We start from the raw sequence: 25,381 nt of genomic DNA on the forward strand, positions 1-25,381 counted from the left end.
GGATGTGGGTCAGTAATGGTGGGGACACTGAGCTGGAGAAGGGGCAGACTCTGGGATGGGGGTCAATAATGGTGGGGACACTGAGCTGGAGAAGGGGCAGACACGGGGATGGGGGTCAGTAATGGTGGGGACACTTAGCTGGAGAAGGGGCAAACATGTTGATGGGGTTCAGTAATGGTGGGGACACTGAGCTGGAGAAGGGGCAGACATAGGGATGGGGGTTAGTAATGGTGGGTACACTGAGCTGGAGAAGGGGCAGACACTGGGATGGGGGTCAGTAATGGTGTGGACACTGAGCTGGAGAAGGGGCAGATACTGGAATGGGGGTCAGTAATGGTGGGGACACTGAGCTGGAGAAGGGGCAGAAACTGGGATTGGGGTCAGTAATGGTGGGAACACTGAGCTGGAGAAGGGACAGACTCAGGTATGGGGGTCAGTTATGGTGGGACACTGAGCTGGAGAAGGGGAGACATGGGGATGGGGGTCAATAATGATGAGGACACTGAGCTGGAGAAGGGGCAGACACTGGGATGGGGGTCAGTAATGGTGTGGACACTGAGCTGGAGAAGGGGCAGGCACTGGGATGGGGGTCAGTAATGGTGTGGACACTGAGCTGGAGAAGGGGCAGGCACTGGGATGGCGGTCAGTAATGGTGGGGACACTGAGCTGGAGATGCAGCAGATACTGGAATGGGGGTCAGTAATGGTGGGGACACTGAGCTGGAGAAGGGGCAGACACGGGGATGGGGGTCAGTAATGGTGGGGACACTGAGCTGGAGAAGGGGCAGACACGGGGATGGGGGTCAGTAATGGTGGGGACACTGAGCTGGAGAAGGGGCAGACACGGGGATGGGGGTCAGTAATGGTGGGACACTGAGCTGGAGAAGGGGCAGACACGGGGATGGGGGTCAGTAATGGTGGGGACACTGAGCTGGAGAAGGGGCAGAAACTGGGATTGGGGTCAGTAATGGTGGGAACACTCAGCTGGAGAAGGGACAGACTCAGGTATCGGGGTCAGTTATGGTGGGACACTGAGCTGGAGAAGGGGCAGACATGGGGATGGGGGTCAATAATGATGGGGACACTGAGCTGGAGAAGGGGCAGACACTGGGATGGAAGGCAGCTCCAAAACCTCTTCCGCTGGCTGAGCGCTTCCCGCGGTGAGGTGCACCCAGCTCCTTCACAGCGCGCATCGGCCCTTATTCTGAGTTGATCGCTCGCTATCTACTTTTAGCAGCCATGCAAACGCATAGTCGCTGCCCACGGGGGAGTGTATTATAGCATAGCAAGGGTGCGAACGCATGTGCAGCAGAGCGGCTGCAAGCGCATTTTGTGCAGAACAAGACCAGCCCTGTAGTTACTTATTCTGTGCGATGATTGCTGCGACGAGTGACGCGGTAATGACGTCAGATACCCGCCCAGCAAACGCCCGGCCATGCCTGTGTTTTTCCAAACACTCCCAGAAAACGGTCAGTTGCCACCCAGAAACTCCCACTTCCTGTCAATCTCCTTGCGTCCGCCAGTGCGACTGAAAGCGTCACTAGAACCTTTGCAAAACCACGATGCTCTTTGTACCCGTACACTGCGCGTGCACATTGCAGTGTATAAGCATACGCATTTTTGATGCTTTTTTAACTGACCGCTATGAAGCGAACAACGGCAGCTAGCGATCAACTCAGAATGAGGGCCATCATGTAGTTACCGCTACATGACACAAGCGCTGCCCTTCCGCAGGCTCCGTCACCTCCCTGCACGGAGAGAGTGTGCTTCCCGTATCCCCACCACCACCACAGCGTCTCCAGTAGGGGAACAGAAGCAGGCTGCTGAAAGTCTCCCCACCGCATCCATGTCCTTCAGCACGGACAGAGTGTCTAACAAGAGCTACTGCCGGAGAGGGGGACCACGGAGGGGACGAGCCCAACCTACTCACTCCCTCATCATGCCCCGAATCCACGTCGGTCCTGCAGAACGGAGAGAGTGTGCTTCCCGTGCCCCCCCTACGCGCGCCTCAAGTAGGGGAACAGAAGCCGGCAGAGCGCAGCATAGGGCAGGAACAGGACAGAGGAGATGCATGCCGGCTCATTGCAGGTGAGTATAACTCTCTCTCTCTCCCCCTGTCTCTCTCTCTCTCTCCCCTCCCTCCTGTCATAATCTATAAAAAAAGAGGGACTGCCTGTCATAATCTATAAAAAAGGGGGACTGTCTGTCCTAATCTATAAAAATGGTGGACTGCCTGCCGTAACGTGTAAAAAAGGTGGACTGCCTTCCGTAATGTGTAAAAAAAAGGGGGACTGCCTGCCGTAATGTGTAAAAAAAGGGGGACTGCCTGCCGTAATGTGTATAAAAAGGGGGACTGCCTGCCATAGTGTGTAAAAAAGGGGGACAGCCTGCCATAATGTGTAAAAAAAAAAGGGGGACTGCCTGCCATAATGTGTAAAAAAAAAGGGGGACTGCCTGCCGTAATGTTTTAAAAAAGGGGGATTGCCTGCCGTAATGTGTAAAAAAAGGGGGACTGCCTGCCATAATGTGTAGAAATGAGGGACTGCCAGCCATAATGTGTAAAAAAAGGGGGACTGCCTGCCATAATGTGTAAAAAACGGGGACTCCCTGTCATAATGTATAAAAAAGGGGACTGCCTGCCATAATGTGCAAAACAAGGGTGCTCTGTTGCTGTAATGTGTAAAAAAGGGGGACTCTGCCTGTCTAATGTGTAAAAAAAAGTGGCTCTGCTGCTATAATGTGTAAAAAAAGGGGACTCTGCCTGCCTAATGTGTAAAAGGGAGGTCTGTGGCCATGCCTCTTCCCCATGAAGCCATGCCCCTATATTTTTTATGCGCAGCTACGGCGCGCACTGGCCCTGATTTGTATATGGGGGGGAGAGCGCCGATGCTGTTTCTTTCACACAGCGCTAAAATGTCTAGTTACGGCACTGGGTTAGGCTCTAGGAAAGGCAGGGTTAGGGTTAGGCTGTGGGGAGGGGGGGTAGGGTTAGGCACTGGGTTAGGCAGGGTTAGGGTTAGGCTGTGGGGAGGGGGGTTAGGGTTAGGCTCTGGGAAAGGCAGGGTTAGGCTGTGGGGAGGGGGCGGTAGGGTTAGGCTCTGGGAAAGGCAGGGTTAGGGTTAGGCTGTGGGGAGGGGGGTTAGGGTTAGGCTCTGGGAAAGGCAGGGTTAGGGTTAGGCTGTGGGGAGGGGGGGCAGGGTTAGGCACTGGGAAAGGCAGGGTTAGGGTTAGGCTGTGGGGAGGGGGCAGTAGGGTTATGCTCTGGGAAAGGCAGGGTTAGAGTTAGGCTGTGGGGAGGGGGGTTAGGGTTAGGCTCTGGGAAAGGCAGGGTTAGGGTTAGGCTGTGGGGAGGGGGCGGTAGGGTTAGGCTCTGGGAAAGGCAGGGTTAGGGTTAGGCTGTGGGGAATGGGGGTAAGGTTTAGGAACCACTGGGGAGAGTTAGGTTTAGGCTGCGGGGGAGGGAGGTTTAGGTTTGAGCTATGGGAAGGGGGGTTAGGTTTGAGCACTGATGGGGAGGGTTAGGGATAGGCTGCAGGCGGGGAGTGGGGGGGGGGGTTATTTTGGCTGCCAAAAAGGAGGGTTAGGGTTAGGGGAGCATTGAAGGAAGGTAAGTATACTTAATTAAGTACCTAGCCCCTGTTAGGATTCACACCATCGGGATGCAGCAGTCGGTCTTCCGGTTTCCGGCATCCTGCCTGGTGGAATATCATACCCAACCCGTATAGGGGATGTAAAATCCTGCTGCAGATTATCTTTTTCATTGATTTTGTTGATACTTTATATTCCATACACTGTGATTGGCTACTTTATATTCCATACACTGTGATTGGCTACTTTATATTCCATACACTGTGATTGGCTACTTTATATTCCATACACTGTGATTGGCTACTTTATATTCCATACACTGTGATTGGCTACTTTATATTCCATACATAGTGATTGGCTACTTTATATTCCATACACTGTGATTGGCTACTTTATATTCCATACATAGTGATTGGCTACTTTATATTCCATACACTGTGATTGGCCTGGTTCTCCAGTGGACTCTTGTTCATTCGCCAATATTTCAGGAATATGACGCCAATTTCAGAATTCATTTGCCCATATGTATCACAGTTGAGGGTGACACAGCAATAACAGGCTACAATGGAAAAAGATGCCCCAATCTGGAACTATGGGGGTCTATTTACTAAGCCTTAGATGAAGATAAAGTGCAACCAGCTCCTGTCATTTTTCAAACCCGGCCTGTGACAAGGTAGTAAGTAGCTGATTGGCTGGTACTTTATCTCCATCCAAGACTTAGTAAATAGAACCCTATGCTCTTTATGTACCTGAAAACTAGCTTCCTAATTATACTGTAAGTCATTAACTCAAACAGATTTAGTAAACTGGTAGGAAAAGGATATATAGGTCATTTTCAGTGTTGATCAGAGACGTAGGTTGAAAGAAGTCTGGATGTAGGGGTTACAGAATTGGAATGGGTGAGCTTACATTCTACAGATGTAACATTTAACCTTTTTGTACCATTTGACACAATGGTGTGACTTAGATGCTCCACCATAGGTAGCTAGAATACATGGTGAAATGTATGATTTACAGGCGGGCATCTGGGCGAGCGCTAAAAGTCCCCTTGAGGGCTCGCTGCAGTCTCAGGATCTGTTCCCACTCTATGAAAGTTATGGACACACACAAGTCGGAATAGTCCTGTTTTGCTGGCGTGCAATTTGAACGGATCCTGCTAGCATATATGGTGACATTTTAGGATAGGTATATGAGGACACACCTGTATATACGAGTATAACTATTTTTAATATTTTTTATATAATTTTTAGTATTATTATTATTTTATAATTTTATTTATTTTAATATCCAGGTCACCGCTGAATAAATGCTGCAATGCCTCCTATTCCATGATTGTGACTCAGGAGAATAGTCCGGTCGGACACGCGATTCGCTATGATGCGCAGAAGAAGGTACAAAATGTCACCCAGAGTCTTTTTGGCATGTTCCCAAAGGTACGTTTATAAGATAATGCTCCACTTATTGTTTCTTTCTGTCTCAATGTGTGTTTGAATAATATCACGTTCATTATCAGTACTTGTGTCATGATGGAATCATCATCCGCACACTCATCACCTCCCACATTGACTTCTATAACCTCCTCTCTGGCCTATTGGTTTTAGCCTTAACCGTCTTCTATCTATTCTGGGCACTGCTGCTCAGTTAATTTATCTTTTTCGCTATTCAGTGTTGGCCTCTCCCCTCTACACCCTTTCTGGCTTCCTGCACCTTTAGGGTTCAGTACAAACTCCACACCCTTACACATAAAGCCTTATTCACTCCTTCCCCTCTTTTATCTTCAACCTCATTTGTGTTCACTCCATTTCTCACCATCTCCATTCTTTTACTGCTCTGTGCACTCTTCCATTGACCATTGCCTCACCTGCACACTCTTTACCTCCTCTTACACCCATGTCCAAGACCTCCTGCTCTGTCCCCTACCTCTGGAACTCACTCCTTGTGCAAATCAGACTTCCTACCAGCCTAACTAGCTTTAAATGTGCAGTGAAATCAAACCTTTGCATTAACACATACCAGCCCTCCTCCTAATCTTAACTTTCCATTGACCTGCTTGTTCCATGCACAATGTCTGTCCGAGCCCCCTCTTCTCTAATAGGCAGCAACAGTGACAGTCACTCTCAGTGCTATGGTGTACACTTAGTGTACTTAGTAACTAATATATCTGTGCATAAATACAGGAAGGTAAATCATTTGTCCAACCACTAATGGAACACAAGAAATTCTGAACATAGCTAGTTTACCAAGCAGACATTACGCCACATTGTATTTCTAGATGCAACTCACATATCTGAAACATATGCAGTAGCATGAGAAAAGTCTTTAGCAATGTGTGTGTGTAAGAGAGGTCAGATCTCTGTATATAAAAGGAGGTTACCTGGCTACTTTTAGTCCATGCGTCAGTGATGGCAGTGAGTGGAAACAATGAGAGCAGGGAGCCTGCTCCAAGTGAGCGCTCCACGGACCAGAAGTGAAGCCCACCGATGACGCGCACGCTTCACAAGTAAGATCCGGCACGTCGGAGACATATTGCATAACCAGGTGGGTTATGCCGTGTAAATGATTGCCGCTTTAAAAATACCGGCATTTTCGCACGAAGTCCTGCGCCTCTGGCAACCCGGCCCCTCTCTTTTTATCTCTTTCTCTTGCTCTCTACTTCCAACTTTCTAGTACTTTTATTGCACCTCTCTATTTATATTCTGGATCCCTATTAATTTCCTTCTCTCTCTCTCTCTCTCTCTCTCTCTCGGATATGTACTAAGCATTGGGTTAGTACATCTGACCCTCTCTCTCACACACGCACTTACACCTTATCTTTGTCTCCCACCTGTTTCCTTCTGAATCCATATTTCTGTTCCCCACTCTCTCTGTCATTCCTCTCAATCCCTTTGCAGTCTGACAATGTTAAATTCCTTTGTCGTATAAACAACCCTTTATGAGGTCTAAGAACACTGTACGCTGTTTACTTAAGAAGTACCGTAAGGGTACGCTAGTTGCGTAACGATCGCTTAGCCGTAGGCGAGACGCTCAAGCGTCACGTTCGCTCACGGCCCAGAGATCACAGGCAGGCACGCTATTGGCTGTTGACTAACGTAATGATTCGCTATGGCGTAGCAGACGCTCGAGACCACGAGGAGATCACCAGCGGCGCAGACGCTCACAACGCTATACCTTGATATCTATACCTTTAACAATGAGATACACAGTATACCTTTATGTAGAGACAATGTGTAAGTGCAACCTGGTGTAACCTGATTAACTACAAAGCTGCTTGAGCGTCACCGACGCTCTGTGAACACTTAACACTATGAGAAAATACACAGATACTTGTTTAGGGTCCAAAGCCTATTATCTGTATTATGACTATTATACTTGCAAAAAGAATCACAGTACAAATGATACACTACAATATAACAGAGACTTCCTAACCAAATAACTATACAAGAAATACAATACAATACCAATCTAATACAATACAATACAATACTAATCAAGGGAAAATACGAGAGAAAGTGAGGAGAGAGAGAGAGAGAGAGAGAGAGAGAGAGAGAGAGAGATATGAGAGAAATGGCTCACAGAAAGACAATGATTACGGAGAGAAACTTACGCACAAGGGTAACGATCGCAAGCGCTTCTGGACTGCCAGCTTCCCGATTATCAGCAATGAGAACCGTTTGATGAGAAGTGCCAGCTGGATGCCACAGGCCCGTCTTTTATGCTACTCACACAATGCAATCCAATGGTCCCTACAATCTCATTGTCCATTGGACGCAGGAATTCGGCTTCGCATTATAACAAAGGTCATAGGTTGATTCATACAGGTGGGCTGTGTTGTATCAGTGGCCTTGTTTATGCAACACAATGGGTGATGACCAACACATTCCTGTCTTCTGGAGAGCTATTGTTTGACGAATACAAAACAGAATCCTGTCTGGGTTTTGTTCTATATTCATGATGTCCACTTTCAGTTGAGACAATGACATCTCAGCCCTCATTCTCCTGGATACAAACCCTAATCCATTCGAAAACACAGGTGTTGGCCCTCCTCATTGAGTCTCAAAGCTCAGTGTAATTAAAGACTATTGTACTCCGTCTGCGGGAAAGATACTGATTTGGAGTACAATTGATCTTCAATTACTATTCCGGTGCTTACCTTATGCATGTAAAGTTATGAGGCCCTCCCAACATGCAAACTATTGTTTGGGGGATCTCTGAGGTCAAAGAGCCATTTGATATAGGGGGATATAGCGGCTCCGCAGGAGACAGGGTACAATAATAAAAGCTTTAGGATCAGGTGGTGTGCACTGGCTCCTCCCCCTATGACCCTCCTCCAAGCCTCAGTTAGGATACTGTGCCCGGACGAGCGTGCATAATAAGGAAGGATATTGAATCCCGGGTAAGACTCATACCAGCCACACCAATTACACCGTACAACCTGTGATCTGAACCCAGTTAACAGTATGATAACAACGAAGGAGCCTCTGACAAGATGGCTCACAACAAGAATAACCCGAGTTTTGTAACAATAACTATGTACAAGTATTGCAGACAATCCGCACTTGGGATGGGCGCCCAGCATCCACTACGGACTACGAGAAATAGATTTATCGGTAAGTAAAATCTTATTTTCTCTGACGTCCTAGTGGATGCTGGGGACTCCGTAAGGACCATGGGGATTATACCAAAGCTCCCAAACGGGCGGGAGAGTGCGGATGACCCTGCAGCACCGAATGAGAGACTCCATGTCCTCCTCAGCCAGGGTATCAAATTTGTAGAATTTAGCAAACGTGTTTGCCCCTGACCAAGTAACTGCTCGGCAAAGTTGTAAAGCCGAGACCCCTCGGGCAGTCGCCCAAGATGAGCCCCCTTCCTTTTGGAATGGGCTTTTACAGATTTTGGCTGTGGCAGGCCTGCCACAGAATGTGTAAACTGAATTGTATTACAAATCCAGCGAGCAATCGTCTGCTTAGAAGCAGGAGCACCCATCTTGTTGGGTGCATACAGGCTAAACAGCGAGTCAGACTTTCTGACTCCAGCCGTCCTGGAAACATTTTTCAGGGCCCTGACAACGTCAAGTAACTTGGAGTCCTCTAAGTCCCTAGTACCCGCAGGTACCACAATAGGTTGGTTCATGTGAAAAACAGAAAACACCTTAAGGAGAAATTGAGGACGAGTCCTCAATTCTGCCCTGTCAGAATGAAAAATTAAGTAAGGGCTTTATATATGATAAAGCCGCCAATTCTGACACACGCCTGGCTGAAGCCAGGGCTAATAGCATCGTCACCTTCCATGTGAGATATTTTAAGTCCACAGTGGTGAGTGGTTCAAACCAATGTGACTTTAGGAAACTCAAAACAACATTGAGATCCCAAGGTGCCACTGGGGCACAAAATGAGGCTGTATATGCAGTACCCCTTTTACAAACATCTGAACGTCAGGCACTAAAGCCAGTTCTTTCTGGAAGAAATTCGACAGGGCCGAAATTTGAACCTTAATGGACCCTAATTTTAGGCCCATAGACAGTCCTGTTTTCAGGAAATGTAGGAAACGACCCAGTTGGAATTCCTCTGTAGGGGCCTTCTTGGCCTCACACCACGCAACATATCTTCACCAAATGCGGTGAAAATGTTTTGCGGTTACATCCTTCCTGTCTTTGACCAGGGTAGGGATGACTTCATCTGGAATGCCCTTTCAGGATCCGGCGTTCAACCGCCATGCCGTCAAACGAGGCCGCGGTAAGTCTTGGAACAGACAAGGCCCCTGCTGGAGCAGGTCCTTTCTTAAAGGTAGAGGCCACGGGTCTTCCGTGAACATCTCTTGAAGTTTCGGGTACCAAGTCCTTCTTGGCCAATCCGGAACCACGAGTATCGTTCTTACTCATCTCCCTCTTATGATTCTCAGTACTTTTGGTATGAGAGGCATAGGAGGGAACACATACTCTGACTGGTACACCCACAGTGTTACCAGAGCGTCCACCGCTATTGCCTGAGGGTCCCTTGACCTGGCGCAATATCTGTCTAGTTTTTTGTTCAGGCGGGACGCCATCATGTCCACCTTTGGTTTTTCCCAACGGTTTACAATCATGTGGAAGACTTCCCGATGAAGTCCCCACTCTCCCGGGTAGAGGTCATGCCTGCTGAGGAAGTCTGCTTCCCAGTTTTCCACTCCCGGAATGAACACTGCTGAGAGTGTTATCACATGATTTTTCGCCCAGCGAAGAATCCTTGTAGTTTCTGCCATTTCCCTCCTGCTTCTTGTGCCGCCCTGTTTACGTGGGCGACTGCCGTGATGTTGTCCCACTGGATCAATACCGGCTGACCTTGAAGCAGAGGTCTTGCTAAGCTTAGAGCATTGTAAATTGCCCTTAGCTCCAGTATATTTATGTGGAGAGAAGTCTCCAGACTTGATCACACTCTCTGGAAATTTTTTCCTTGTGTGACTGCTCCCCAGCCACTCAGGCTGGCATCCGTGGTCACCAGGACCCAGTCCTGAATGCCGAATCTGCGGCCCTTTCATAGATGAGCACTCTGCAGCCACCGCAGAAGAAACACCCTTGTCCTTGGAGACAGGGTTATCCGCTGATGCATCTGAAGATGCGATCCGGACCATTTTTCCAGCAGATCCCACGGAAAGGTTCTTGCGTGAAATCTACCGAATGGGATCGCTTTGTAAGAAACCACCATTTTTCACAGGATCCTTGTGCAATGATGCACTAATACTTTTCCTGGTTTTAGGAGGTTCCTGACTAGCTCGGATAACTCCCTGGCTTTCTTCTCCGGGAGAAAACATCCTTTTCTGGACTGTGTCCAGAATCATCCCTAGGAACAGTAGACGTGTCGTCGGAAAAAACTGCGATTTTGGAATATTTAGAATCCACTCGTGCTGTCGTAGAACTACTTAAGATAGTGCTACTCCGACCTCCAACTGTTCTCTGGACCTTGCCTTTATCAGGAAAGCGTCCATATTTCTTTTAAGAATCATCATCATTTCGGCCATTACCTTGGTAAAGACCCGGGGTGCCGTGGACAATCCAAACGGCAGCGTCTGAACTGATAGTGACAGTTCTGTACCACGAACCTGAGGTACCCTTGGTGAGAAGGCAAATTTGGACATGTAGGTAAGCGTCCCTGATATCCAGTGACACCATATCGTCCCCTTCTTCCTGGTTCGCTATCACTACTCTGAGTGACTCCATCTTGATTTGAACGCTTGTATGTAAGTGTTCAAATATTTCAGATCTCACCGAGCCGTCTGGCTTCAGTACCACAATATAGTGTGGAATAATACCCCTTCCCTTGTTGTAGAAGGGGTACTTTGATTATCACCTGCTGGGAATACAGCCTGTGAATTGTTCCCAATACTGCCTCCCTGTCGGAGGGAGACGTTGGTAAAGCAGACTTCAGGAACTTGTGAGGGGGAGACGTCTCGAATTTCCAATGTACACCTGGGATACTACGTGTAGGATCCAGGAGTCCACTTGTGAGTGAGCCCCCTGCGTGCTGAAACTCTTGAGATGACCCCCTACCGCACCTGAGTCCGCTTGTACTGCCCCAGCGTCATGCTGCGGACTTGGCAGAAGCTGTGGAGGGCTTCTGTTCCTGGGAATGGGCTGCCTGCTGCAGTCTTCTTCCCTTTCCTCTACCCCTGGGCAGATATGACTGGCCCTTTTGCCCGCCTGCCCTTATGGGGACGAAAGGACTGAGACTGAAAAGACTGTGTCCTTTTCTGCTGAGATGTGACTTGGGGTAACAAAAGGTGGATTTTTCAGCTGTTGCCATGGCCACCAGGTCCGATGGACCGCCCCTTTATACGGCAATACTTCCATGTGCCGTCTGGAATCTGCATCACCTGACCACTGTCGTGTCTTCGTCTGGCAGATATGGACATCACATTCTAATCAGTGATTCCTGCTGGCGACAGGATCACTGCAACGAGGGACTTAGGGGAGAGACTTGCAACTCACCTGCGTGCAGGAGGATTGAAGTTTTAGGCTACTGGACACTGAGCTCCAGAGGGAGTCGGAACACAGGTCAGCCTGGGGTTCGTCCCGGAGCCGCGCCGCTGATCCCCCTTACAGACGCTGAAGAAAGACGGCGGAACGGAGGTCCGGAAACAGGCGGCAGAAGACTTCACAGTCTTCAGAGAGGTAGCGCACAGCACTGCAGCTGTGCGCCATTGTTGCTACACGGCTCACTGACACGGTCACGGAGGGTGCAGGGCGCTGCTGGGGGCGCCCTGGGCAGCAATATAAATACCTATTTGGCAAATAAATACATCACATATAGCCATTAAGGCTATATGTATGTATTTAACCCAGGCCAGTTTTCCTAATAACCGGGAGAAAAGCCCGCCGTGAAAGGGGCGGAGCTTATTCTCCTCAGCACTCAGCGCCATTTTCCTGACCAGCTCCGCTGGTGAGGAAGGCTCCCACTCTCCCCTGCACTACACGATATAATTATATATTAAGAGCCCATATATAGAAACAACACCTTCTAGGGTTGTTATATACATTATGGCGCTTTTGGTGTGTGCTGGCAAACTCTCCCTCTGTCTCCCCAAAGGGCTAGTGGGTCCTGTCCTCTATCAGAGCATTCCCTGTATGTGTGTGCTGTAGGTCGGTACGTGTGTGTCGACATGTATGAGGAAAATGTTGGTGAGGAGACGGAGAAAATTGCCTGTAATGGTAATGTCACTCTCTAGGGAGTCGACACCAGAATGGATGGCTTACTTATGGAATTACGTGATAATGTCAACACGCTGCAAGCCGGTTGACGACATGAGACAGCCGGCGGACAAATTAGTATCGGTCCAGGCGTCTCAGACACCGTCAGGGGCTTGTAAAAACGCCCATTTACCTCAGTCGGTCGACAGACACTGACACGGACACTGACCCCAGTGTCGACGGTGAAGAAACAAACGTATTTTTCTTTTAGGGCCACAAGTTACATGTTAAGGGCAATGAAGGAGGTGTTACGTATTTCTGATACCACAAGTACCACAAATAAGGGTATTTTGTAGGGTGGGAATAAACTACCTGTAGTTTTGCCTGAATCAGATAAATTAAATGAAGTGTGTGATGATACGTGGGGTTCCTCCGACAGAAAGTTATGGGCGGTATACCCTTTTTCCCGCCAGTAGTAAGGGCGAGTTGGAAAACACACCTTAGGGTGGACAAGGCGCTCACACGCATATAAAGTTACCGTTTCCAGATACGGCCGCCCTCAAGGAGCCAGCTGATAGGAAGCTGAAAAATATCATAACAGTATATACACACATACTGGTGTTATACTACGACCAGCAATCGCCTCAGCCTGGATGTGCAGCGCTGAGGGGGCTTGGTCGGATTTCCTGACTGAAAATTTTGATACCCTTGACAGGGACAGGATTTTATTGTCTATAGAGCATTTTAGGGATGCATTTCTATATATGTGTGATGCGCAGAGGCATATTTGCATTCTGGCATCAAAGAGAAAATGTGATGTACATATCTGCCAGACGAAGACACGACAGTGGTCAGGTGAGGCAGATTCCAGACGGCATATGGAATTATTGCCGTATAAAGGGGCGGTCCATTGGACCTGGTGGCCATGGCAACAGCTGAAAAATCCACCTTTTGTTACCCCGAGTCACATATTGGCAGAAAAGGACACAGTCTTTTCAGTCTCAGTCCTTTCGTCTCCATACGGGCAGGCGGGCGAAGGCCAGTCATATCTGCCCAGGGGGAGAGGAAAGGGAAGAAGACTGCAGCAAGCAGATCATTCCCAGGAACAGAAGCTCCTCACGGCTTCTGCCAAGTCCGCAGCATAACGCTGGGGCCGTACAAGCGGACTCAGGTGCGGTAGGGGGTCATCTCAAGAGTTTCAGCAACACTCGCAAGGGAACTCCGGGATCCTACATGTAATATCCCAGGTGTACATTGGAAATTCGAGACGTCTCCCCCTCACACAATTCACAGGCTGTATTCCCAGCAGGTGATAATCAAAGTACCCTTCTTACAACAAGGAAGGGGGTAGTATTCCACACTATATTGTGGTACTGAAGCCAACCGGCTCGGTGAGATCTGAAATATTTGAACACTTACATACAAGCGTTCAAATCAAGATGGAGTCACTCGGAGCAGTGATAGCGAACCAGGAAGAAGGGGACGATATGATGTCACTGGATATCAGGGACGTTTACCTACAGGTCCAAATTTGCCCTTCTCACCAAGGGTACTTCAGGTTCCTGGTACAGAACTGTCACTATCAGTTCAGACGCTGCCGTTTGGATGGTCCACGGCGCCCCGGGTCTTTACCAAGGTAATGGCCGGAATGATGATTTTTCTTAAAAGAAACATGGACGCTATCCTGATAAGGGCAAGGTCCAGAGAACAGTTGGAGGTCGGAGTAGCACTATCTTAAGTAGTTCTACGACAGCACGAGTGGATTCTAAATATTCCAAAATCGCAGCTTTTTCCGACGACACGTCTACTGTTCCTAGGGAAGATTCTGGACACAGTCCAGAAAAACGTGTTTCTCCCAGTGGAGAAAACCAGGGAGTTATCCGAGCTAATCGGGATCCTCCTAAAACCAGGAAAAGTGTCAGTGCATCATTGCACAAGAGTCCTGGTAAAAATGGTGGCTTATTACGAAGCAATTCCATTCGGCAGATTTCCCGCAAGAACTCTTCAGTGGGATCTGCTGGACAAATGGTCCGGATCGCATCCTCAGATGCATCAGCGGATAACCCTATATCCAAGGAAAAGGGTGTCTCTCCTGTGGTGATTACAGAGTGCTCATCTTCTAGAGGGCCGCAGATTCGGCATTCAGGATTGGATGCCGGTGACCACGGAGGCCAGCCTGAGAGGCTGGGGAACAGTCACACAGGGAAAAAATTTCCAGGGAAGTGTGATTAAGTCTGGAGAATTCTCTCCGCATAAATAAGCTTAGAACAAATTTATAATGCTCTAAACTTAGCTAGACCTCTGCTTCAAGGTCAGCCGGTATTGATCCAGTGGGATAACATCACGGCAGTCGCCCACGTAAACAGAAGGGCGGCACAAGAAGCAGGAGGGCAGTGAAAACTGCAAGGATTTTTCGCTAGGCGGAAAATCATGTGATAGCACTGTCAGCAGTGTTCTTTCCGGGAGTGGACGACTGGGAAGCAGACTTCCTCAGCAGGCATGACCTCCACCCGGGAGAGTGGAAACTTCATAGGGAAGTTTTTCAACATGATTGTGGACCGTTGGCAAAGACCAAAGGTGGACATGATGGCGTCCCGCCCGAACAAAAACGGGACAGGTATTCCGCCAGGTCATGAGATCTTCAGGCGATAGCTGTGGATGTTCTGGTAACACCGTGGGTGTACCAGTCTGTGTATGTGTTCCCTCCTCTGTTTCTCATAACCAGGGTATTGAGAATTATAAGACATAGAGGAGTATGAACTATACTAGTGGCTCCGGATGGGCCAAGATGGACTTGGTACCCGGAACTTCAAGAAATGCTCACAGAGGACTAAGGGCCTGGGGAGCTAAGAAGGGACTTGATTCAGCAAGTACCATGTCTATTCCAAGACTTACCGCGGCTGCGTTTGACGGCATGGCGGTTGAATGCCGGATCCTGAGGGGAAAAGGCATTCCATAAGAGGTCATACCTACCCTGGTCAAAGCCAGGAAGGAGGTGACCGCACAACGTCATCACCACATGTGGTGAAAATATGTTGCGTGGGTGAGGCCAGGAAGGCTCCACGACGGAAATTCAACTAGGTCGATTTCTACACTTCCTGAAAACAGGAGTGTTTTGGACCTCAAATTGGGGTTCATTAACATTTAAATTTCGGCCCTGTAGATTTCTTCCAGAAAGAATTGACTTCAGTTCCTGAAGTCCAGATTGTAAAGGATGTATTGCATATACAGCTTTTTTGTGCCCCTAGGGGCACCGTGAGATCTCAACATAGTGTTGGGATTTCTTAAAATCATATTGGTTTGAACCGCTCAAATCTGTGGATTTGAAATATCTCACATGGAAAGTGACCATGCTGTTGACAAATATCTCACATGGGAAGTGACCATGTTGTTAGCCCTGGCCTCGGCCAGGCGATTGTCAGAATGGGCGGCTTTGTCTTACAAAAGCCCATATTAAAATTTTCCATTTGAACAGGACAGAACTGGGACTCGTCTCCAGTTTCTTCATGAAGGGGTGTCAGCGTTTTCACCTGAAACAACCTCTTGTGGTGCCTGCGGCTACTAGGGACTTGGAGGACTCCAAGTTACTAGACGTGGTCAGGGCCCTAAAAATATATATATATATATATAGTTAGGACGGCTGGAGTCAGAAAGTCTGACTTGCTGTTTATACTGTATACACCCAACAAGCTGGGTGCTCATGCTTCTAAGCAGTCTATTGCACGCTGGATTTGTAGTACAATTCAGCTTGCACATTCTGTGGCAGGCCTGCCACAGACGAAATATGTAGATGCCCATTCCACAAGGAAGGTGGGCTCATCCTGGGCGGCTGCCCGAGGAGTCTCGGCATTACAACTTTGCCGAGCAGCTACGTGGTCAGGGGAGAACACGTTTGTAAAATTTTACAAATTTTGATACTCTGGCTAAGGAGGACCTGGAGTTCTCTCATTCGGTGCTGCAGAGTCATCCGCACTCTCCCGCCCGTTTGGGAGCTTTGGTATAATCCCCATGGTCCTGACGGAGTCCCCAGCATCCACTAGGACGTTAGAGAAAATAAGAATTTACTTACCGATAATTCTATTTCTCGTAGTCCGTAGTGGATGCTGGGCGCCCATCCCAAGTGCGGATTGTCTGCAATGCTTGTACATAGTTATTGTTACAAAAATCGGGTTATTACTATTGTTGTGAGCCATCTTTTCGGAGGCTACTTCGTTTTGTTATCATACTGTTAACTGGGTTCAGATCACAAGTTGTACGGTGTGATTGGTGTGGCTGGTATGAGTCTTACCCGGGATTCAAGATCCTTCCTTATTGTGTACGCTCGTCCGGGCACAGTACCTAACTGAGGCTTGGAGGAGGGTCATAGGGGGAGGAGCCAGTACACACCATGTGACCTAAAAAGCTTTTTAGATGTGCCCTGTCTCCTGCGGAGCCCGCTATTCTCCACTGTTCAGGTGCATGACTAAGTAAGAACAAATAATAATAAATGGACATAACTTCTTATGTCCATAACTATTCGCACGAGCGATTAATCCGCTCCAAACCAACACCGGAATATTGCTATTTAAATACTCTTCCGATGGGTACCAAACACCACTGTATGACTCCTGTTAGACCCTTCGCACAATACAAAGAGGGATCCCTCCGTTCAGGGACATTCTATATTAACCAAACTTTCAGAATCTATCAAAGGGACCATGATCTATAAAATACATTATTTATAAAAATGTGTAACGAATGAGTCGCACGCTACGACTACATACTCTTTACCGTAAATACGCATACCGAGTGCGAGCGAGTGCACACAGTAGCGGGTATGCGCCTTCACGGGAAAGCGCACGCATGCGCAGCGCGTACCAGGGTGAGGTGCAAATATGGCAATGTGTATAGAAACATTTTTCTGACTTTGACAGTCCACCCTTTGGCAGTCAATAATAACTGCCACCTTCTAAAACATTTCAAAAGGAGAAAAATGTAAGTCAGGGGTTAATTGATTTCCATGGTGGGGTAAGGAAGAAGAGTGGAGCAGGTGTGAAGAGGGTATGACCTAGTGAGAAAGCAGAAGCATGTGTGTATGAGTCCATGTTTGGAGGGTCATGTATCATCGTGCCGTACGTGTGGTAAATCAAGCTTCGAGGTATTGCGAAGTATACATTTGAATTCCTTCTTATCCCGTGGTACAGGTCTGTGGATGGGCTGTCAAACTTTACCGAGCTCATTTCGGCTTTCAGTTGTAACAAAATGGGGATGCACATTTTAGTTGATGATACATGAATGGGGGAAGTATGTGGTTGCTGATATCTGTGCCTGTATTCCCTATCGACTATGTGTGTCATTACCTGAGGGTTGTAGAAATGAAGAAAAGACACAATTACGGTAAATGCGGTGGTATTCTATGTCAGGGAAACGTACATCTGTTGTTGAAGTTTTGTTCGGTATCTGTTGAGAGTCGTCTTCTTTGCGCTGTATTGCTCCTTGGGCATGAGCAAATAGCTTTGTCAGTGCCATCAGATTTACAAAAATGTTGGGCTAGCGTGAGTTTAAAAATACTAGGGAAACTGGGGATCCATGGCAAAGTTCATCAAGTGTCCATATCATAGGTTGTCAAAACTTCATCTTTGGTGCTTGTCTGTTGTCTGTATAGCGTCTCGTCAACTTCCTCGTCCAAGGGGGTCTTTGTACCTTGGTGAAAAGCAGAAAAACAGGTGAAAGAAACGGACCTTATAATCGCATTTTCATCACATCATGGTTTCTATCATTGGGTCATAAATCAAATCCAGGTTAATTACAGTTTCCTCACTCCTCAAACTCATCACTCTTGTACTTTGTTTGCACCTCATTAAAGCCTGCCCGCATCTAAATATCAATCCAATAGATATAACAACACCTAAGATACATAGGAGGAACTTTCCAACATCCATTATGACTCCTTGAGCCCAGTCTCCCAAACCGGAGAACCAATTTCGCGGGTTCAACCATGACACCCAACCAGTCAGCTCATTACCTACAGCAGCAAGGGTGAGATTGTGTTTTCGACGAAATTCCCACTTCAATTGGAGAATATCGTCCATCTTTTGGTCTATGACCTCTACCGGATCCTCGGTGCTATTTGTGATATACGTGCAACACTTTATGCCGTACTGTGTTGCCAATGTAACACAATATCCGCCTGTTACTGCTGTAAGATAATTAAGAACCATCCTATGCTGAACTAGTTCTGTTTTGTAGGCTTGAAGTTCTCTTCCAGTGTATCTAAACGTGTCATCATACATTTCAGTGATATTATCTAACAAATTTGCAAGCGCAGAGATGTATCTATAATTCATCACTCCTCGAGCGGTACGAGTGAAATCTAACGCCACCAGAACCTGAATCCCGGTGGATTCATGGATTAGATCAGAGGCCGGATGCTCTAACCTTTCTGACAGGTGTCTTTTAACTCGGTGCTCGTAATGAGTGTGAGTATAAGGAGCTTGGGCACCACGGTGTATGTCCTTCATTTTGTCATGTGTAACAGTCATCACTTCAGGCAATACTTTTCCAATATAACACAATCCTTCAGAGTTTGGGGCAAGCCACTTGTACGCCTTTCTGCCGCATATGAAATATGCATCATCGGGGAGAACATATGGGACAGAGAAGGACATTACCATATTACAAACCTTCCAGGTGAAATCTCCTGACCCTAATTCTTCCATCTGCTTAATGCACGTATCAGACTGTACGATATGTGCACAGTATCCTGGTGATACTTCTCCAACTCTAGTAATTCTATTTCCTAGGGTGTATCTATACCGGAAAGATTTTCCTCTACTGGCTATGTGGCGTACAAGCTCTGTATCTGTAGGCATTCTATCTGCTCTATGCGAGAAGGTCATGGTTAAGTTGCTCCATGACACTTCCCAATTTCCCGGCTTTCGGGGATTGGAGATGTTGAAACATAAGAGGGACCTATCCACATGGTATTGGTGGAGCTTCAAACTAGGAGGGCTGGAGATGTTAAACCTCCGGTCCACCGGTCTCCCACCACTTAGCTCAAGTACCTCCCCTAACGTTAAAGGAAATGGTACTAGCCCTGATTTGCTATGACCCTGAGGTACTTGAGAGCATACCCAACAATCTGTTTGGTTTAATACGTTACCCACTAAGGAGTGATAGTCACTCAATGGATGCCGGTCCATATGGATATTAAAACTGGATTGGCATTATAGTTACAGAGCCTACAGATACAGTTTTCTTTTTAACTAACAATCCTTCAAAGAAAATGTTTACAGATAACATGGTTGTTAGATCGTGCCCGGTACTCGCCTTTGCTTGGTGATTGGGTTGCTATTGGAAATTTACACCTCCGTCTCAGTCATCAGGACCTTTCTGGATCCTTTCTCGACCTCACTGGTACTCTCACCGAAACAGACTGCTCTGGTCAACATCATGGTTAACGGGAAAATCCATATCACAGTCTCTTGGGGCAAGTCCATCTTACAGGAGGAGAAAAGAAGAAATTTGTAAAGGGGGTATAAGAAAACAGTTTGAGGGGGAGAGAACTTGTTACGATAACAAGTTCTCTCGTCTTGTTGTTCTTCTTGTTCTGCTGTCTTCTCAAAGGTGCTGTCTCTCAGTCTTCCAAACGAACATTCTGGTGATGCAATATTCCCTTCCTAACCGACGATCTTTCTGTAAGGAGCAAAAATCTGGCATTACCATTGGTCCAACTGAGGGGTGACATAGCATCTTTAAACCATGGAAACATGAGTGAGAAGAGAGAGAAAACACAAAAAAAAACAAAAGAGATAGAGAACAATTCATGTGCATATATACATTACATAACTCGACAATAACCATCAATAAGAAAAGAGAAACAAAACATTTTTTTAAACATTGTCAACATTAAGAAAACATTGTTAGCATTAGAAAAACATTGTCAGACTTATTAGGCTGTCATATCTATGTGTCTAATGGTCTCCTTGAGCAGTCCCTCCCCACCAGCACCTGCATTACTCCACTGTCTGTATCTGGCCAGAAATACATTGTGGCGGAGGTCATGCTGGGGTTTGGTAGACTTCTGCAAGGACCAAGTGGATATGCAATGTGTGAATTCTTACCACTACTCGTCAGAGATGGGGATAGAGAGAGAGAGAAAAAAAAACATTTTTCACAAATACATTTACAACTTTTCACCTGGTCATTCCTGTGTCTTCAGTGAATGACCTCCCACTTTGTTAACCGTTACCTCAGGCTTACCATCCGTCGTATGCTCATCTTTCTTGACTACCTATCATGGGTGTGGCTCAAAATTCCTCCTATCTGATCTCTGATTATAATGGTGTGTGTTGTAATTTTGCTCATTTCTTGGTCTAGGGGGTCTAACTTTATGTGGGTTATTACAGTTGTTGGCATAATGCCCTTCTCTTCTACAATGGTAACAGATCCTTGGCTTTCTCCAAGTGTCAGTGAACTGGGGTCTTGGCTGATTTGATGCCTCCTCAAACGCTTGGATGCTCATCACCATCAACCGCTTTCCCTGTACCTACCTGATTCCTTGGATACCATGATTATGTCGTTGTCTAGGGAGTTGATATACCTTCTGTGAATCTTTGATCATACAGTTAGATCTTTCCTAGGATCTGGGTAATCAGATATGATTGATCTCAATTCTGTCCGGGACCAGGGATGGCGCATTGCACTGTCCTTGACGGGAATGGTTCCCTGATCGCCAGTCTTCCCATTGGGGACTGCAATCACCCTGACCGGATCGAACTCAGCTACATCACCTTGTTTTGGTCTTACAATATGGGGTACATTTGTTTGTGCGTGATATAAAACATTGTACGTACCTGTGGACACGACCTCACCTGACCCTCCGTTAGGGGGTTTGATTATTGCCTTTACCGATTTGATCGTGTCCACCTGGATGTCTTGTAGGATGGCTTCTGGAAGAGGTGCCGACATTGTTCTGGGCTCACTTTCTTGTTTGTATTCCTGGGGAAAGTTTGACATGGGGTGCAACTTGCATAGGTTAATAGTTGTACATTCAACAACATTACAATAATCATTGTTACATTTATTACACTTATTCTTATGATCTATACTACAGTTGCTAAGAGCGTTTTTATTGTTCAACCTTGTGCTTTTCTCCGCAACCACAATCCTCCCTGATGCCATGTCTCTCTTCTCAAGATAAGAGTCAGAAAAGTCAATTGACTCTCTTTGTAATTCACCTTCCTGTTGCCATAACTGCAAATAATCATAATGTTTACTTCGTCTCTTTGTTGGTTCAATGAGACATATCCTCCTCCTTAAATTTTGTAACACTTTTGGGCTAAAGCTGTCTATATTTGGGAACTTCTCCCCATCATGTACAGTCATTCTTTCCCATTCATCACATAAAACTTCTGTGTGACTTCCATGTTTCTCACACATTATGTACCTGGCCGCTCCTACTGGACGGTCTTCTGAATCAACCCGAACCGAGGTTGATCGCCCCCTACCTGAACAACTGGCCCCCATAATCTGCAGGTGTTGCTTACTACTCCTTTGATCTTTATATCACGGTCTTCAGCGAACCCTTACAGCAAACCAAATTATTCAAAATAGGCCGGCGGTGGCGGTTTACCGAGTACCCCACTCACTCGCCCACCTCGACCAATACGACCTGATCACACCGATATGGTGCTGGCGTACTCGATACAGGGCCCTACCAAAAAACCTTCTGTTTACTGGAACATATGAGGGTTACCCGCAGGACACTTACTCTTTCCAGTAAAGGTGGGGTTGTTAGATAGTTCCTGAGTGACCAGCGAACTTCCCTTTAAAAATAAAAAATTACACAAATCACGTCAGAATGTACAAATAGCGTTTGTGACCACTTTACTCTAATGGTATTAGGTCAGATTACTAACTACTGCACACAATTACGTGCGGTACAATCGTTCAGTACATAAGCACTACCTGTTATGTACTGAGAGATCAGTGGAATCGAAAATTGCGGCTGCGAATTCCTTCAGCCAGAGCTTCCAATGGCCTATATGGGTTTTAGCACCAACCCCCGGGGTTGTGCTTCTTGTACCTTTATAGCGGACCTTCTTTGTCTCCTTATGACCTCCTGGTCTTGTTCTGTACGACCTCCTGGTCTGACCTCCTGGTCTTGTATACTGGTCCGCTATACTCTAATGCTCATATTTTATTTAACCAAGGATGCCTCCTTAGCCACCGTATATGTCACTTACACGTATGTCCTACCCGATTTCTTTTTGGTTCAACCTCTAAGTTATATAAACTTATGTAATAAAAACACACTCACTCAACACATGTACACTTTCGTTTCTATATCTATTTCTGCGCAGAAATTTTCTTTAGCCCAGCTGTGTTACCAATTAGGAGCAGGATCTGTTAAACTAAATTTCAGATTTCCAAAAATAGACTTGCGTTATTTACCGCATCGCGTTATCTACCGCTTTGCGCTAATTATCGCTTATCGTGACTTGAGCTACGTGGGCGTAACCGGACGCTACATTGCGTAATGAACGCTGCGTGCGTCGGCCTTTGGATTGCGTACGCTAGTCTTTGTTAGAGACACGTGTACGCAAAACAAAGATCCACCGTAACACAATATACTTTTATCAATGTAAACGATCCCTGATCATCTACCGCGTACCCCACTGGCTTTGCCTTATCTCCCAGGCAAACCTGTGTGTTTGTCTTACACTTTTAACTATTACCTCTATTCTTAAACTATGAAATAACAGCAAGTCTCTTTTAGCACTTTTCTTTCAACTATAAAACTGGCAAACAGGATAGTGATATACGAAAAATGAAATACACAGATGGAAAAGAAATGCAGATATATATATGTATGCGTGCGTATATACGCAAGACAGAAGAAAAATAAACAGTTTTAAAAAAAACACAAGCGTTTTGTTCTTACCTCCGGTTCCCGGATTCCTTCAGCACTCTTTATCTAAGCAAAGCAGACGCTTATCCCGTCAGCACTGCGAGACAACCTCCCGCCCTTTGCTGAGGGATAATGTCTGCTGATCTACCTAGTGCAGATATGTGAAGGACTGGACGGCCCCCAATTGACAATGTTAAATTCCTTTGTCGTATAAACAACCCTTTATGAGGTCTAAGAACACTGTACGCTGTTTACTTAAGAAGTACCGTAAGGGTACGCTAGTTGCGTAACGATCGCTTAGCCGTAGGCGAGACGCTCAAGCGTCACGTTCGCTCACGGCCCAGAGATCACAGGCAGGCACGCTATTGGCTGTTGACTAACGTAATGATTCGCTATGGCGTAGCAGACGCTCGAGACCACGAGGAGATCACCAGCGGCGCAGACGCTCACAACGCTATACCTTGATATCTATACCTTTAACAATGAGATACACAGTATACCTTTATGTAGAGACAATGTGTAAGTGCAACCTGGTGTAACCTGATTAACTACAAAGCTGCTTGAGCGTCACCGACGCTCTGTGAACACTTAACACTATGAGAAAATACACAGATACTTGTTTAGGGTCCAAAGCCTATTATGTGTATTATGACTATTATACTTGCAAAAAGAATCACAGTACAAATGATACACTACAATATAACAGAGACTTCCTAACCAAATAACTATACAAGAAATACAATACAATACAATACCAATCTAATACAATACAATACAATACTAATCAAGGGAAAATACGAGAGAAAGTGAGGAGAGAGAGAGAGAGAGAGAGAGAGAGAGAGAGAGAGAGAGAGAGAGAGAGAGATATGAGAGAAATGGCTCACAGAAAGACAATGATTACGGAGAGAAACTTACGCACAAGGGTAACGATCGCAAGCGCTTCTGGACTGCCAGCTTCCCGATTATCAGCAATGAGAACCGTTTGATGAGAAGTGCCAGCTGGATGCCACAGGCCCGTCTTTTATGCTACTCACACAATGCAATCCAATGGTCCCTACAATCTCATTGTCCATTGGACGCAGGAATTCGGCTTCGCATTATAACAAAGGTCATAGGTTGATTCATACAGGTGGGCTGTGTTGTATCAGTGGCCTTGTTTATGCAACACAATGGGTGATGACCAACACATTCCTGTCTTCTGGAGAGCTATTGTTTGACGAATACAAAACAGAATCCTGTCTGGGTTTTGTTCTATATTCATGATGTCCACTTTCAGTTGAGACAATGACATCTCAGCCCTCATTCTCCTGGATACAAACCCTAATCCATTCGAAAACACAGGTGTTGGCCCTCCTCATTGAGTCTCAAAGCTCAGTGTAATTAAAGACTATTGTACTCCGTCTGCGGGAAAGATACTGATTTGGAGTACAATTGATCTTCAATTACTATTCCGGTGCTTACCTTATGCATGTAAAGTTATGAGGCCCTCCCAACATGCAAACTATTGTTTGGGGGATCTCTGAGGTCAAAGAGCCATTTGAGACCCACTGATACCTGTCTCCACTGTTCAGGTGCATGACTAAGTAAGAACAAATAATAATAAATGGACATAACTTCTTATGTCCATAACTATTCGCACGAGCGATTAATCCGCTCCAAACCAACACCGGAATATTGCTATTTAAATACTCTTCCGATGGGTACCAAACACCACTGTATGACTCCTGTTAGACCCTTCGCACAATACAAAGAGGGATCCCTCCGTTCAGGGACATTCTATATTAACCAAACTTTCAGAATCTATCAAAGGGACCATGATCTATAAAATACATTATTTATAAAAATGTGTAACGAATGAGTCGCACGCTACGAATACATACTCTTTACCGTAAATACGCATACCGAGTGCGAGCGAGTGCACACAGTAGCGGGTATGCGCCTTCATGGGAAAGCGCACGCATGCGCAGCGCGTACCAGGGTGAGGTGCAAATATGGCAATGTGTATAGAAACATTTTTCTGACTTTGACAAGTCTCTCTTTATTTCTGACTGACTCCTTCCCTGACCTCTATATCCTTCTCTCTCTCTCATTCCAGAGTTCCCCATTCCAGAAGCCCATTAGAAGCTGTTCTGTGGTGGGAAATGGGGGAATATTAAAGAACAGCTCCTGTGGTGCTGAAATTGACCTGGCTGATTTTGTGTTCAGGTAAGGATAGAGAACTCCATAGTAAGATTGTTTGTCCAT

The 25,381-nt window shown here is 46.5% G+C and overlaps 1 protein-coding gene across 1 annotated transcript in view; it reads left to right on the forward strand.

Annotated features, from left to right (window-relative positions):
* Positions 1-320: 320 nt before the first annotated feature.
* Positions 321-25,381, forward strand: part of LOC134933979 (alpha-2,8-sialyltransferase 8E-like) — a 30,386-nt gene continuing 5,325 nt past the window's right edge. The window contains exons 1-3 of the mRNA XM_063929508.1: positions 321-424; positions 4,879-5,020; positions 25,233-25,342. Coding sequence (XP_063785578.1) covers positions 321-424; positions 4,879-5,020; positions 25,233-25,342 — 356 coding nt within the window. The remainder of the gene's footprint in view (positions 425-4,878; positions 5,021-25,232; positions 25,343-25,381) is intronic.

Source organism: Pseudophryne corroboree, chromosome 6, assembly GCF_028390025.1.
Source record: "Pseudophryne corroboree isolate aPseCor3 chromosome 6, aPseCor3.hap2, whole genome shotgun sequence".
Classification (NCBI taxonomy): Eukaryota; Metazoa; Chordata; class Amphibia; order Anura; family Myobatrachidae; genus Pseudophryne; species Pseudophryne corroboree.